General features: G+C 42.3%; 2 protein-coding genes across 4 annotated transcripts; one reads left to right on the top strand and one right to left on the bottom strand.

Moving 5' to 3' along the window:
- Window positions 1-1,771: 1,771 nt before the first annotated feature.
- LOC112259965 (somatostatin-1-like) lies at window positions 1,772-3,825 on the top strand. The gene is made up of 2 exons (XM_024434679.2): window positions 1,772-2,706; window positions 3,515-3,825. Exons 1-2 carry the CDS (start codon window positions 2,575-2,577, stop codon window positions 3,707-3,709), a joined length of 327 nt encoding a protein of 108 aa, XP_024290447.1. The 5' UTR covers window positions 1,772-2,574; the 3' UTR covers window positions 3,710-3,825.
- A 488-nt stretch (window positions 3,826-4,313) lies between these two features.
- Window positions 4,314-14,255, bottom strand: trip6 (thyroid hormone receptor interactor 6). 3 transcript variants are annotated; one of them, XM_024434677.2, is made up of 11 exons: window positions 14,159-14,255; window positions 13,610-13,654; window positions 10,922-11,132; window positions 9,847-9,977; window positions 9,451-9,561; window positions 8,656-9,237; window positions 8,408-8,501; window positions 8,089-8,258; window positions 7,014-7,192; window positions 6,663-6,783; window positions 4,314-6,513 (listed from the first exon to the last, which is right to left on the bottom strand). In XM_024434677.2, the coding sequence occupies exons 3-11, from the start codon at window positions 11,121-11,123 to the stop codon at window positions 6,382-6,384; spliced, it is 1,722 nt and encodes a 573-aa protein (XP_024290445.1). In that variant the 5' UTR covers window positions 11,124-11,132; window positions 13,610-13,654; window positions 14,159-14,255; the 3' UTR covers window positions 4,314-6,381. The 3 variants fall into 3 exon arrangements, with proteins under 3 accessions (XP_024290445.1, XP_024290446.1, XP_024290444.1); XM_024434678.2 differs by lacking the exon at window positions 14,159-14,255 and adding an exon at window positions 13,981-14,152; XM_024434676.2 differs by lacking the exon at window positions 14,159-14,255 and having other exon boundaries at window positions 13,610-14,152.
- Between the last annotated feature and the right edge of the window lie 261 nt (window positions 14,256-14,516).

Raw genomic sequence — 14,516 nt, 5'->3', positions numbered from 1 at the left:
AGAAGGATTGTTATTTGGGTTATAGAAGGATTGTTATAAGTATTGTTGGCCTACTTAGTATGATATACAATAGATTGATTTGCATGCAACAATCAAATGAATGAATCAATAGATAAGTCAAGTAAGTAAATATAGTGCTATATCAATGACCCCAAAGGTATTGTTGACAAGATTATCACATCCACCGTATGTGTGATGTGAGTTCAGATCATGTTGCTGTTGTTATTTACTTTCCAGATGAAGACCTGTTGCTCTCTAAACTGCCATTTAATATACACAAAAATGATGAGAGCAGGAGAGCCACAGAGTAAACAGTACACTAGATGGCAGCAAAGCGACCACTAAGACCCAACAGGAATGATGAGAAATGAATATCTACACTCAGAAATAGTGGAGTCCTACAGCCCCAATATAGGCAAATACAATTGTATATCTTAATTGTTATTCCTATGTCAAAAAGTCATGGGCTATTTGTAGACATGATAGCCGTGGTATAATGGCCATATACCACACCCCCTTGGGCCATATTGCTTAATTATAACCTGATTATTAACACTTCAAAACAAAGCCTAGGCGACTCCAAAACAACTCTTCAGGTCTCAGGCAAGGTTACTCATCACACAAGTGTGGTCAGTCACACCAACACCTATAGAAGGTGTCTCCACGGACCTGTTCAGGTGGAGATAATAACATAGAAATGTATTGTGTAGAACAGACATTAGAAACAGAATGAATAGAGCAGAGACTATCAGCAACGTTCAGAATGTTTCACATCACTGAATACACACCAGCTCTCCAAAGACAGGTGGGTTGTGATGAGGACTGGAGGTGGTGGCAGTACTGTAAGGACCCCACACGGGATGTATTAATGTGCCCAGTGGGATGCCTGTGGCCATGACATCCCCAATCTCCTTCGGAAATGTTAATGAGGGCCGGAGGTGACATGAAGAAATGAGTAATCAGAACAAACAGTGCATCTCCCATGGTGCCAAGGGGCAACACCGTCAGGAAAGGTTAGACTTCCTTCGTTCAGTGAGGTATCCGTCTTTGCTACCAGCTATTGCTAATAATGTTTCCTACAGTGGGGTTTTATGAAATTGAATTTCCCATTCATCCTCAAAGAGGTCAACAAAATCAATTCTGACGTACCACTCCAACCAGGCCAACTGTTGACAGTTGAATAACATGGCCCAGTCAACAAGTAGAGGAGAATAGTGTAAAGTCTGGGACATTTGAGTTGTCAAACCAGTAGTTCACAGCAGCTCACACTTTAACTACAAACAAAAACAAATATAGAAATAAATAATGTCCCACATTTAGGGCTCTATTCAGTCTTTAAAGCTGAAGCGTTACAGATTCCCCTGTAATTTACGATTGAGCCGACGTGCAGCATTCTCTGTGAAGCCAGTCTCTGCTTCAAGAGGGAACATTGCCTTTAAACTTGAATCACGCAGTAAGGCTAAACTTCCGCGATGCGGATTGAACAGAGCTGCCAGGCTGCGTTTACAAAAGCAGCCCAATTCTGATCTTTTTTCCGTTAATTGCTCTTTTGTCCAATCAGATCTGAAAAACACCTGATGTGAAAAAATGATGTGATTGGTCAAAATACCAATTAGTGGAAAAAATATCCGAATTGGTCGGTCTGTGTAAACGCAGCCTCAATACGCACTTGCATCTTTGCCCTTTGGCTGATAAATGAATGCTTACTTCTTCTGGGTACATGATGGGGTGGGGAGAAGAAGATGGAGATTAGGGGGACAGTGGGCAAACCTTCCAATTAACATTTGAGTCACTCCATATCATTAGCAGCTCTGTGTGGCGCATTAGGACCACACATCGTGCCGGAGACGCACCAGGGCTGGTGGGGCTAATCTCAACTGACGCAACACCCCTGGGCCTGGCTGAGACAGACGTCACCCTCCGTCAATACTAGACTGTGAATGAGTCCCAAATGGCACCCTATTCTACTCCCAAAAGAGTGCTATTTCAGAGGGGTCTTGGTCAAAAGTAGTACACTATACAGGGAATAGGATGCCATTTCAGGAGCACACTATCATCATCACTGGGCTCGGGGTTTGTTTAGATCTGAAATGCCACTTGTAATGCTGTGTTGTTTGCCAAGCCCACTTCACACTTGTCAATTCCATGTCACAACTTTGCAGATATTGGATGATGGACAGATGTACAATATTGTTTTGTTCTTGTGACTGTGTCAAACCTCTGTGACCTTCTTTACTTCTTCCCTACAGCTAGTGACCCTCATGACACGCGCACACACACACGCACACGTCCTCATCAACCAATCACATCCTTGTATTGGTACGAGGAAGAGCCAAGGATGAAGAAACCTATATATTGGTGGCGCCACTATTATGTGACACTTGGACAGGGCTGTGTTTTGTGTGTGGACCAACGGCCATCTTCGTTCTCTGACATCCAGCCGTTGTTTTGTTTTCCAATAGGATAGTTATTGTTGAACATCCAGTCAACATCCAGATTATCGCTGCTGAATACAGCATTGAAGGATACATTCGGTATACAGTTTAACCAATAGGAAAGGTACAGACAGGAGAGATGCTGTGTTCCCAGCTGCAGGTGTTACTGGTGGCTCTATCTGCCTCAGTGTTCCTGGCGAGGGTCAGCGCCGCTCCACACAGAGACATGCTAGCTGAACTACTGAGAGCAGATACAACCAAGGGCAACGAGGTGAGTGGTTGACTCACTGTTGTGTGTCAATTGCCTCATTTATAACCTTTGTCTTCCACTTATCCACATTCTGATTGTGCACACGTTGCATCTATATGGTAGTAAAACCTTGCTTATCTGTCCACATTGTGAACAGATATCCTGGTCCCTCTCTGTATGCAAATTATTTAACATATTCTGTCAATGATTTTACAGGGCGCGGTGGTGATTTTAAATGCTGTCAATGTCCAGATCACAGGTGGTTAGTGGCATCTTTAATTGGGCAGGACAGGCTTGTGGTAATGGCTGGAGCGGAATCAACATTAAACACATGGTTTCTATGCGTTTGATGCCGTTCCAGACATTATTATGAGCAGTCCTCCCCTCAGCAGACTCCATTGGATCCTTTCTACACTTGTAAGATATTCAGACACACCTCAGGAGGTAGTCAGGAAGATCGGATCACAATGCGTCTTTTAGACGTCTACACCCGTCTAAAAATGTGGACACAATCAGAATGTGGACAAGATCAAGACAAAGGATGCACGCTAGAACCATGTATAAATGGAGCTAATGTTTTTATTCATTCTTGAATGATATACTCAATGGTCATAAAATTAAGAGGACTAGCCATTTTAAATGACCATAACTTCTACTTGCTGTATATGTTAAATTATTTCATTAGGCTTCTGATAATGTTTTGGTCCTAGAATAACTGACAGAAGTGTTCCATGACAACCGTAGTGTTAATGTCCGTGGTGTCAGTTATTCCCTTTCTTGGATGGACAATGAAGTTGTATTTTATGTTATTATATTCTTTTCCTAATAGGATCTCTCCCGCACCCTCCTGCTGAAGATAATGTCGGACCTGATGAGCACAGCCGTGGGGGAGAACGAGGTCCTACCGGACCTGGAGGAGGCACTCGGGGTGAGGGAGGAGGTGGTGCGCCAGCTACCCCTCTCCCATCGGGAACGCAAGGCTGGATGCCGGAACTTCTTTTGGAAGACATTCACATCGTGTTAACTTGCCAAGCAGCCTCTTCTTTGTGCTGGATCATTTGAAGACATATTTCTTGCAATGTCACAAATGTAAAATGACAGCTACTTTTCCTTTTGCACTGTTCATGATCAATTAAAAGGTCTAGAATGATGTTGGCAAGTACCGGATATGTCTTTTTCAAGGGTTGGTTGTCTAGCAACAAAAGCAATCCGTGCACAACTATGGGGCAAGCTTAGAATGTTGACATGTAAGCTATATTTCGCCTTTACTGACAACAAATACATTTGCATAATGAGTACTTGTCTCTTAAATACAATCAGTACAGTTGTTGGTTAGCTAGCTAGCACATTTTAGCAATATTGGCATGAAATCAAATACAAGTCACTTCCCACATGGCAGGTTCTTTACATTCTTGCTAGCAGCCATCCATATTCACAACAACGCGCTGGCTTCTGCTGCACGGAAGCGTGCACATCGTTTTTGTAACGTTGTCAGCTAACCCATCTATAACACCGAATAGGTTTTAGGTTAGGGTCTAGTACAGGGGTATATGAAAAGATGACACGGTGTAGTTTGCTGAAAAATAGGGATGGTTTATTGTATTGATTATGTACTACAATCAGCATTAGGGGTGGGGGGCAAATGCACACACACCCACTCACACTTCAAACTTGAGCCAAATTGTACAAACCACCTGCTCAGTACAAAAGCATTCTCCGCTTGTATTCCTCACATGGACAGATCGATTATTCTGCAATACACCAATGGCTTTAAACCAGATTACACTTGTCAACAAAACATGTTGGCCATCAAGGCCACACATTTGAACGATTGTACCACGAGACTGAAGGGAAAGAGTGAGATGGTAAAACAGAAAGAACATGTCATCATAGTTAATATTTCTATAGCCTTTCATTGCCGTTCTCTTGTACTAATCAATATGACACTGGAACATAAAACATTTACACGCAGTGACGACCATAAACACGGACTTAGAAACAATGAGTGTATAACAGGAGTTGAAATAAATACGCAAAAGTGGAAAATGCAACTCACAGGGCTCACACAGATCTTCATATCTTTGTGCGCAGAGACAAATACTGAGGGAAAAGGATCAAGTACTGTGATTCCAGACACAAACACAGATTTGGGTTTTGAAGATTTTTGAAATTAAAAAGGTGTTCAAGCCTTAAATCATACGAGCCGCTTTTATGTTGCAAAACAAATTAAGACAGCGGGACGGCGAAACACAAGGACAAATGACATCAAAACAATGTGAGAAGGACTCCAATGTCTCAGAGATGCTTAAACATGGCCGATAGTGCCATGAGGATATGGATTAGCGACGCAAATCTAACTCTTAAGCTAAAACAAAAACCCATAAAGAACACAAGAGGATGAGATCCCTGTTTCTCAGTAAGACAATTGCATTAGACTTCATTGCACCTTCTTCACCATTGTAACAGTCAAGTATAAATCTACACAAATGTTAAGAGAAATGATATTATAGTAATAAAAAGCGCATTCAAATTTTGAAGATGGGGTTTGGAGTTTTGGCTGGCTTTACAAGTAACATTCTCGGAAATGCAGTACCAATTATCATGATGCAAATCACTGTTCTGTTTTGACAAGGCAAACTTGTCAGCTGCCAAGTTATCATCTTGACACAAACGGACTGTTTCAACATTAAATAGGGTCACAGCATTGACTTTAGCGATCTGCTTTTTATGACTACCTAATCTTTCTTTGTCCTCTATTCTATTCACAAATCAATCCAACTACAGCTACTTCTTCTCCTATGAAACGTATGCAAACCCATTCACTCCATAACCAAATCAACCCGCGCTCCGTCACAGATATCATTTGCATATGTGCGTTTTTTCATGCGAGGCAGTTCAGCGTTTTTTATTGACTTTAGTGGCATACAAAAAAATATATATATTCCATTATCTGGACTGGTCAGATGGCAGGAAGATATAGTCTTCCTCAATCCTCATCATCACCACCTAATTTTCCTACTTATCGTCAATATCCATCAATCATTATTTGCCATTATAGAGCTCCTTCCATGTCCCCTCTATGTCTGGCAGGATAGAGCGTAAGACATAGTGTAGGACATGCAGGATTAGTGTGACATAAGCAGTGGGTGGGGGTGGGGGAGGGGGTTAGTGCAGCCCCTGCTGCCTGCAGGTCAGAGGCTCTATACAATACTGGTATGCGCTGAAGGGTAGGGGATAGGGTGTAGTGGATAGGGAGTAGGGTTACAGGATACAATATAGAGGATAGGTGATAGTTAGTATAAACCAGAGGACAAGGATTAGGGAATAGTGGTGGAACTTGTTGTCAATCCATGTTACAATACCCTGTCTTTAACCTGTAATTATGTATCAATAAACCTAGTCAAGTGAAATTAAATAATGGCATCATATTGAAGACTGTCATAGGCAGTTTGAGGTGACGTGGTACTACTGATTCCACAGCTTTGGGCATCTGAAGAATGAAGATTGACTAGAAGAGTATGAAAAAGTAGAGAAGGACAAAGTTGCCCTTAGTTTAACATTTCCCCCCTTGTGGTTAAGGTTATGATTTGGAGGGGTGAAACTGGTCTCAGATATATTCGTTAGGGCAACTTCTACCTCAGAGCATGTGAAAGTAATGGAAGGATTGCGGGGTCAGAGGTGACGTCCCCTAGTTGGTTAGCAGTCAGTGGAGATTTTGGCGGAAAGGTCCTGGATGCGGCGGGCGCTGCAGCCCTTACACAGGATGTGACCATCCAGGGGGTAACAGCCTCGCCCCTCACCCTCGGAGGACAGGAGCAGACCACACTCCTGGACAGAGAAAACACAGGGTAAATCCAGGAACACTGATTGGGTTCAACTGAATGGCCTTTGTACATCTGATGTGACATCCTGCCAAACTGTAAACGTCATTCAACTGGAGCGAGGTATTTTACTAACAAGGACACACACACACTCACCTCACACACGTAGCAGTTGACGTGGAAGCTGCGGTCCAGTGCCACTATCCTGACGGTCTCCTCCTGTCCCGGTTCGGGCATGATGGCCTGGCCACACACTGAGCAGCGGGGGGCAAACTTCCTGTTTAGGACAGAAAGCGTCAACACTAACATTAAAACTCAGAGGGTGGAACACTAGAATCACGTTTTAAAAAAGGACCAATGGCTGAACGTTATCTCAAGAAATAAAAGTGTAAATCTAAGTTTCATTGTTCAATGGGAGACTTGTGCTAGTGTCCCAGTTCATTGTTCGTCTAGAAAAAGTACAGGTAATATCTGGCCCGGAGATATTCCGTTTGTTGAGCTGCTGACCTGTGGAAGTCATCTATGCAGTGAATCTGGGAGGTGGCGTCCACAGTGAAGGGAACCCCGTCCAGGCAGCAGCCACACACCACACAGTTGAAGCAGCGCGGGTGGTAGGCCTTTCCCATGGCCCGCAGGATACGGTCCAAGATGGGTTTGGAGCACTTAGAGCAGCGCTCTAGGGTACTCTGAGAGAGGCAGCACAGGTTCAGACAAAATAGTTTGTGTGTGAGATATTGGTGCCGGGCAATTAACCAAAATGTTGGTCCTTTTTTTGTTTTTCAAACAACTGAGCGACGTCGGTTCAATTATTGGAAATGTTTTTTTGTTCTGTGAGCTCAATGTGTATTTTGAGCAGTTTCTCTAGAGATAAATAGGTCTTAATTGAAAGGAAAAAATGTAAACCTGCAAACACTTGGCCCTCCGTGGAATGAGTTTGACACCCCTGTTTTACATAGTTTAGCGCAGAAAACATGGTAGAGAGCAGTTGCTTCGAGAGGTATCTCTACCTGAAAATACATGATATAAAAGCGATTGATAGTTGGTATTCAGCAGGCAATAAAAGTATGCCTTATTTATTTTGAAGAACTTCTAAAATAGTGATTTTGTCAGGCAGCAGTTCTACAGAGCTGAACTGCTCATTTCAAATCCAGCCACATCTCAATTGGGATTAGGTCTGGACTTTGACTAGGCCATTCCAAAACTTCAAATTTTTCAAATTTATTCAAGTAAAGTAATGTGGATGAATTATGCTTAATAGGTGATGGGGAGTCACTACCATCATGGAACTTTTATAAATTGTTTTATTCTGTTTTGCAGCATTCAACCCCTAGTGCATATTTTTTTACATTTTAATTATGATCAAAATCCGCAATTATTTTCTAAATAAGCGAACCGAAAAGACCTCAAAAAGCACTATTGGCTCAGCATTAGTGAGATAATCCAATATATATGGAGAAAGACGGCAAGAAAAAGAAAGATGGATGGAGAGATCAACTGATGAATTCAGGGAATAATGCTAAAGAATTTAGAAAAAAGAGAGAAGGAGAAGCGATTCACAATACAAAAAGTGATAGCAACTCACAATGTAACAGCTTTCGCAGTAGCTCTTCTTGTCCAGGGCGTAGAAGGGTTGCCCCCGGAGACGGGCGTGGCAGGTGATGCAGGTGAAACACTCCACGTGGAACACCTGTTCCATGGCGATACAGCCACTGCCGTCGCCAAGCACATTGTCACCGCAACGCGCACAGCGACCTGATAGTATGGAGGGAAAGGAGAAAAGATGAGACTAGGAGGATAAGAGATTTTTACTCAGAAGGAACATCTTGTGTTCAATTTAAATGAACTTTGTAGCCGAAGGGGAAATTAAGAGTCCAGTCAACACAAAGGACATAGGGAAGTACCAAAGTATTCCTCTGTAGGTGGGTGATTCATGTCATACACCAACTTCTTAGTGAGCCGGTCCAATTCCTCCTCTTGCCTCGGAGCTGCTGACCCCTAATGGACAAATATGATTATTTATTCATTATTTCCCATTCAGATTAGTGAAACCAAGAGACTGAGGATACAAGTACTCAAAAAGGACCATACTTTAGAAGCAGCAGAGCATGCTGTAGAGTAGATGACCTCTGAACTCTAGACAGACACTCACCTTGCTGGGCTGATAGGCGGGACTTGGGGCCTCTCTTGACCCTGGTTGGTGATTCTCCAGGCCTCTCTTGGGCGTGGGGCCCTGGTTCCCTCGCCCTCTAGACCCCCCGGGGATCTCCTTGTAGCCCCCATCAGAGTGCAGCTCCTGGGCTTGGGATGCGGGATGGGGAGGGTACCAGCCCTGGGGGCCCGTCTGGTTCTGGGGTGGGGGGCGCGAGGAGTGCTGGTGGGGCGGAGGAGGGGTGTAAGCCTGCTCGGCTTGTCTACCAGTTTGGGAGTAGGTGACAGGCTGGGCTGTTTTGACCTGGACGCTGAACCTCGGGCCAGTAGGGGTGGAAGAGGTGGTATAGGAGGCAGGGACGGGCTGAGGGTAGGGTTTGGACACCTGGGCGTAGGTGTAGTCTGGCTGGGGGGAGTACTGGGGAACCTGGTGGGGATCACTGGGGTAAGGGGGTGCTGGATGGTACTGGGACTGGGGGGGGTAACCCATGGACGGCCTGCCCTGAGAGAGTGCTCCTGGCTGGGTTGAGGGTTTGTAGCGGTCCCCTGAGATGTGTTTGTTGTAAGGCACGTTATCGTACAGCTGCAAAGGAATGGAAAGGAAACATAAATCATTTTTTGCCTTTTTTATTTCAAATGAATTACTAACAAAAACTCAGGTGTAAACATCCAGAAAAACCAGTGATACACTTTCAACCAGATATATATATTTTTTTTAATCGGTCAGTTATACGTTTGTGTATTACGTTTCTGGGGAATAATTTATTCCTCATATGTAGTCAGTCAGGTAACCTACCTGTGTGCTGTTCTGTGGATGGCTGTCCAGATCGGCCAGCATGCAGGTGAGAGAGTCAATCTCTGCATCGAGGTTGGAGTGGTGTCCACTTGGCTTCTCAGGTCCACGATGCTGAAATCACAGAGCAGGATCACACACACAAAGTCGCATGCCTTTATAACATTTCACAACAGGAGAAAGAGAGCAAATGTAGTGTCATTACTTGTTTATTTGAATATTGGATTTGAGCAAATGTCATGCTCCATGACATTAGGCTAGTTACGATTGTTCCATCTACATGTAATCAGGTTGAAAACCTCACTAATCTTAGTCTGGAAACCACACTGAACATCGTGGCGTAATGGAGCAATAATCAGTGTGGATTCCAGGCTACAAAAACAATTATGTCCCACCTACCATTAGCTCATAGCTGTCCATGTGAGGGTTCCAGGACCGGTCTTCTTTGAGCCCGTGGGGAGGTGGTTGGTAGTAGTGGTCGTTAGATTTAGGGTGAAACCCTGTGTCCTCTTGGTGCTGCATGGGTCCACCTTTACAACAAATATGACGCGGTACAATTTACATTTACAAACAAGACCATAACCATAATGTACACACTTTACATTTACAAACAAGACCATAATAACCATAATGTACACACTTTACATTTACAAACAAGACCATAATAACCATAATGTACACACTTTACATTTGCAAACAAGACCATAATAACCATAATGTACACACTTTACATTTGCAAACAAGACCATAATAACCATAATGTACACACTTTACATTTACAAACAAGACCATAATAACCATAATGTACACACTTTACATTTACAAACAAGACCATAATAACCATAATGTACACACTTTACATTTACAAACAAGACCATAATAACCATAATGTACACACTTTACATTTACAAACAAGACCATAATAACCATAATGTACACACTTTACATTTGCAAACAAGACCATAATAACCATAATGTACCATAATTTGTACATAATGTACACTTTACATTTGCAAACAAGACCATAATAACCATAATGTACACACTTTACAAACAAGACCATAATAACCATAATGTACACACTTTACAAACAAGACCATTTAATGTAAACAAGACCAAGACCATAATAACCATAATGTACACACTTTACATTTACAAACAAGACCATAATAACCATAATGTACACACTTTACATTTACAAACAAGACCATAATAACCATAATGTACACACTTTACATTGACACATAATCAACTAGTTTACATCAATACTGTGCCAGTTCTAATCCCCAAAGCATTGGTGTACTCAATATTTTATCAGTTCTAACTCTCTTCTACGCCAAGGCTTGAGCTAAGTTTTCACTGACATTTAAACTGTTGTCAATCACGAAAGTTATCACAGGATTTCATTTTACCAAGGTTTAGCACAAAACTCAAGCCCAGTGTAACGTAAGGCCCACCACCACCATGTTCCTACCTGTGGGTCCAGTAGCCATGTACCTAGTGGCCAGTCCTCCTCCACCTCCTTTCTGGTCATAGACCCCATAATTGGGCCGGGGGTCCGAGGAGACCTTCATGGGCGGCTGTCTGTACATGGCTGGCCCGGAGTGGGACATCTGAGGAACAGTTCTCTCTGGGCTACCCAGAGTTCTTGGCGGCAGCCAGGTGGGACCAGACATGTCAGGGTTCTGAAAAGAAGGTTGTTGTGATTAAACTGCTATATTGTAAAACTATAGCAGAACAATTATATTCCTGTATTTAGGATAACAGCAGAACAATTATATTCTTATTTCTATTACACCATATTGGATGACTGTCTTTCATATAACAGTGATAGGTTTAGGCTACAACATGATACTCAAATGTTCCCTATACCCATCATGAGGTTGCTACAACCTAGCCTATCAATTCAAGATTACAAGGTATGTGCACACAGGTCGAGAGAAAAATTTGCTGACATAGGGTGTGATCATTAGTTCAATAGTTGCAAGCGAGAGTCTCCATTGGACAAATTCAGGTATGTTTATCCTCATTTTGTTCCATTTAAGAAGTGTTTTTCCACAGAATCGGCGGAATGAATACACCCCTGATCACGCGTAAACACTTGTGGACGTCAATGCACAACACATCAGCTATGTGACCAGGCAAAAAAAAATAAAAAATTCCAAGCCAAACAATATCATAACTGCTACACACAGCCTACATCTCTGGCACAATATTAGTTAAAGTAACGTCATAGTCAACATGGCTAATAGAACTAAAGTGTTAGTAAACCTGCTACAGTGTGCAGTCAATAAGCAGTTTAGCACTTACACCAGCAGACCCCGGGGGCAATAAATTAGTCAAACCAAACGCTTACCTTGACTTGGAAGAGTTCCAGTGTTGTGTTGGATAGTCATAGCCAGCTAGCTAACATAGCATCCCTCTGTTTGAGCAGTGTTTGACTAGGCTAAACTAGCTAGCTGCATTTGCTAGCTAAGTGAAACTAAAAAAAAATTGAAATCTCTATCTGGCTCCTCCTTCATTTTTGGAAGAAATGAATTTGCTCAAAACTGTTCAACCATTGTCTTTCTCTTCGAGTCAACTACTCACCACATTGTATGCACTGCAGTGCTAGCTAGCTGTGTCTTATGCCTTCAGTACTAGATTCATTCTCTGATTGGATGGACAACATGTCAGTTCATGCTGCAAGAGATTGGTTGGAAGACATCCTCCGGGAGTTGTCAGTTACTGTGTAAGTATATAGAAGGGTTTGAGAACCATGAGCCTCCTAGGTTTTGTATTGAAGTCAATGTACCCTGAGGAAGACGGAAACCATCTGTCCTCTGGATACACCATAGTGCTACCCTACAGTGTGCGGTTGAGGCTACTGAAGACCTCATTTGAAGTATAGTATGTTTTAATCAATTATTTGGTGTCTTGATTATATTTAGTATAGTTTCATCTTTAAAATGATAACTTTTTTTCTGTTTTACAGATATGTTTTTCCTCCTGAAAATCACTGAGGATGGTCCTCCCCTTCCTCCTCTGAGAAGCCTACACTGGTGTGTATATTTACGTCAGAGGCAACCACTGGTCTGTATATTTGTGTCACAGGTAACCACTGGAGTGGAAACCAAGAGATGCTTCAATCTGGGTTTCCTATGGCAACTGACACACAGCAGTTTAATAATAGGCTCATAGTTGAGAAGCAGGAAGATAGCGCCATTCCCAACCATAAGGGGAATTCCAGCGGACAGACACACCAGTTCCACAGTGTGAGCCAACACACACACAGGGCACATATAAAATAACAAAACACACAGAAATCTCACAGGTGCAAGACCCTTGGCTTGTTCCACCATTACCCCTGGGTCTTTATCCACTACAATAGTTATTGTCTCTGATGTTTACACTCAACTCTAAATTATCCCAAATGAAGTTGCAGTGACAAAAACAAGAGAGGAAACGTCTGTAATGATATGTGTCTCTGCTTCGGCACCTGGACCTGGTTTACAACAACACATTACACAAGCCAGTGAAAGAAAAACGGAAAGGCTACAGCTGTAAGGATGGGACTGTGATTAGGCCTACAGTCTGATTATTAGGCAACAACATTCTCCACAAAACTTTGACCATGACAGCCCTTTATGATGATCATCATTAGCATCTATACCTTTTATCTTCCTAAACAAACATGTATTTAAAGTGCATTGCATTATTATGTTCACTATAAGTGAATGACCAGTCAGAGCCTACTCTACTGCAATTGAGCTGCTGTCCCTCCTTCCACCGGCCTGATTTAAACCTAAATCCGGCTGAGCGGACACTCAAATCCGAGGATTGGTGGGCCGGAAAATTAAATCACAGCGGCTTTATAATTCTGTGATTAAAAACATATATTTTTTTAAAGTCTTACGGTGGATTGTAAGACCACTACTCACATAAACTATAACAGCTAGCCAACTTGATATCAGTTGCCTAATCATGATAGCACACTTATATGAGCGAACTGTCAAACAGGAATTGAGAGCTGGAGCGCGATAGAGATACATTGTTGTTGCAATGGCAATGCTACATTGTTGCAATTCTAGCCTACTAAACTTCCGCAATCAAAACAATAACACTTCTGCGATTGGGAAGTGTTGTATGCTATGAAGAATAGGCTAGAATGGGGATATCCTACCTCTTAAAATCCAGAATCCTTATGTCTTCTCGTCTTCATACTCATCTACAAACGAAAAACATGTCACAGTGTAGCGACAATTAGGCTATTTGGGTCAATAGCCAGATCACATGCAATGCTAAATCGTATAGGCCTATGGCATTGCACCTTTCTAAACGATAAAAACATTGCTTTGTCAAGTTTTGCAGCGGCAAAGAAAATGTGTAGGGTAGTTAGTAGTAGACAAAAGTATTTATGTTCAGAAAATTACAATATTTTTAGGATTTAAACAACAAAAATCATGCAGCGTCAGTCTAGGAATATCAAACGGGCAGTTACACTGAAGTTAACATGCGAGATTAATACAGAGAAAATTACAACATTAGCCTAACTTGATATGTTTGTTTGAAGAGATAGCTGATCTACAGCGTCTTAGGCTACACGATTAGCCTACTACAAAGAGAACGCTACACTTGTTGTACACAAACACGCGCAATTAAACAATTGAACTTATTTCATGTGTTTTTCAGATAGGGTAGAATAAAACTCGCTCATAAAAATTAGGCCTACTTTCTATTGGGGTGTATTCATTACGCCAATTCTTTTGCAAAACGTTTTGAAGGAAAAACCGTTGTCGGCCCCTCCCCGTTTCGTTCCTTTTGTTTCTTAAACGGAAAACGATTTCCGTTGCAAGACGTACTGAACGCACCCTTGGTCTAGATTCTGTAACTTACTTTCTCATGGATCTTTCTTAAACGGAAAACGATTTCCGTTGCAAGACGTACTGGACGCACCCTTGGTCTAGATTCTGTACTTCTGTACTTGTACCTGTACTTCTGTACTGTACTCTTCTGTACTTCTGTACTTACTTTCTCATGGATCCCGTGTTTGTCACAGGCCTAGCCTAGTGATCTGCGTGGAGGATCAC

This window comes from Oncorhynchus tshawytscha, linkage group LG10 (assembly GCF_018296145.1).
Source record: "Oncorhynchus tshawytscha isolate Ot180627B linkage group LG10, Otsh_v2.0, whole genome shotgun sequence".
In the NCBI taxonomy this organism is placed as follows: domain Eukaryota; kingdom Metazoa; phylum Chordata; class Actinopteri; order Salmoniformes; family Salmonidae; genus Oncorhynchus; species Oncorhynchus tshawytscha.
The sequence above is the reverse complement of the archived record's forward strand: the minus strand, read 5'-3'. Positions and strand labels throughout refer to the sequence as shown.

Excerpts from the sequence above, each read along its gene's own strand:
- trip6 (XM_024434677.2), bottom strand. The coding sequence starts at position 11,123 with ATGTCTGGTCCCACCTGGCTGCCGCCAAGAACTCTGGGTAGCCCAGAG. Across the intron at positions 9,238-9,450 it reads ATCCACAGAACAGCACACAG|CTGTACGATAACGTGCCTTA; the intron begins GTAGGTTACCTG and ends ATTCCTTTGCAG. Across the intron at positions 8,502-8,655 it reads CCGCCTATCAGCCCAGCAAG|GGGTCAGCAGCTCCGAGGCA; the intron begins GTGAGTGTCTGT and ends TTTGTCCATTAG.
- LOC112259965 (XM_024434679.2), top strand. The coding sequence starts at position 2,575 with ATGCTGTGTTCCCAGCTGCAGGTGTTACTGGTGGCTCTATCTGCCTCA. Across the intron at positions 2,707-3,514 it reads ATACAACCAAGGGCAACGAG|GATCTCTCCCGCACCCTCCT; the intron begins GTGAGTGGTTGA and ends TTTTCCTAATAG.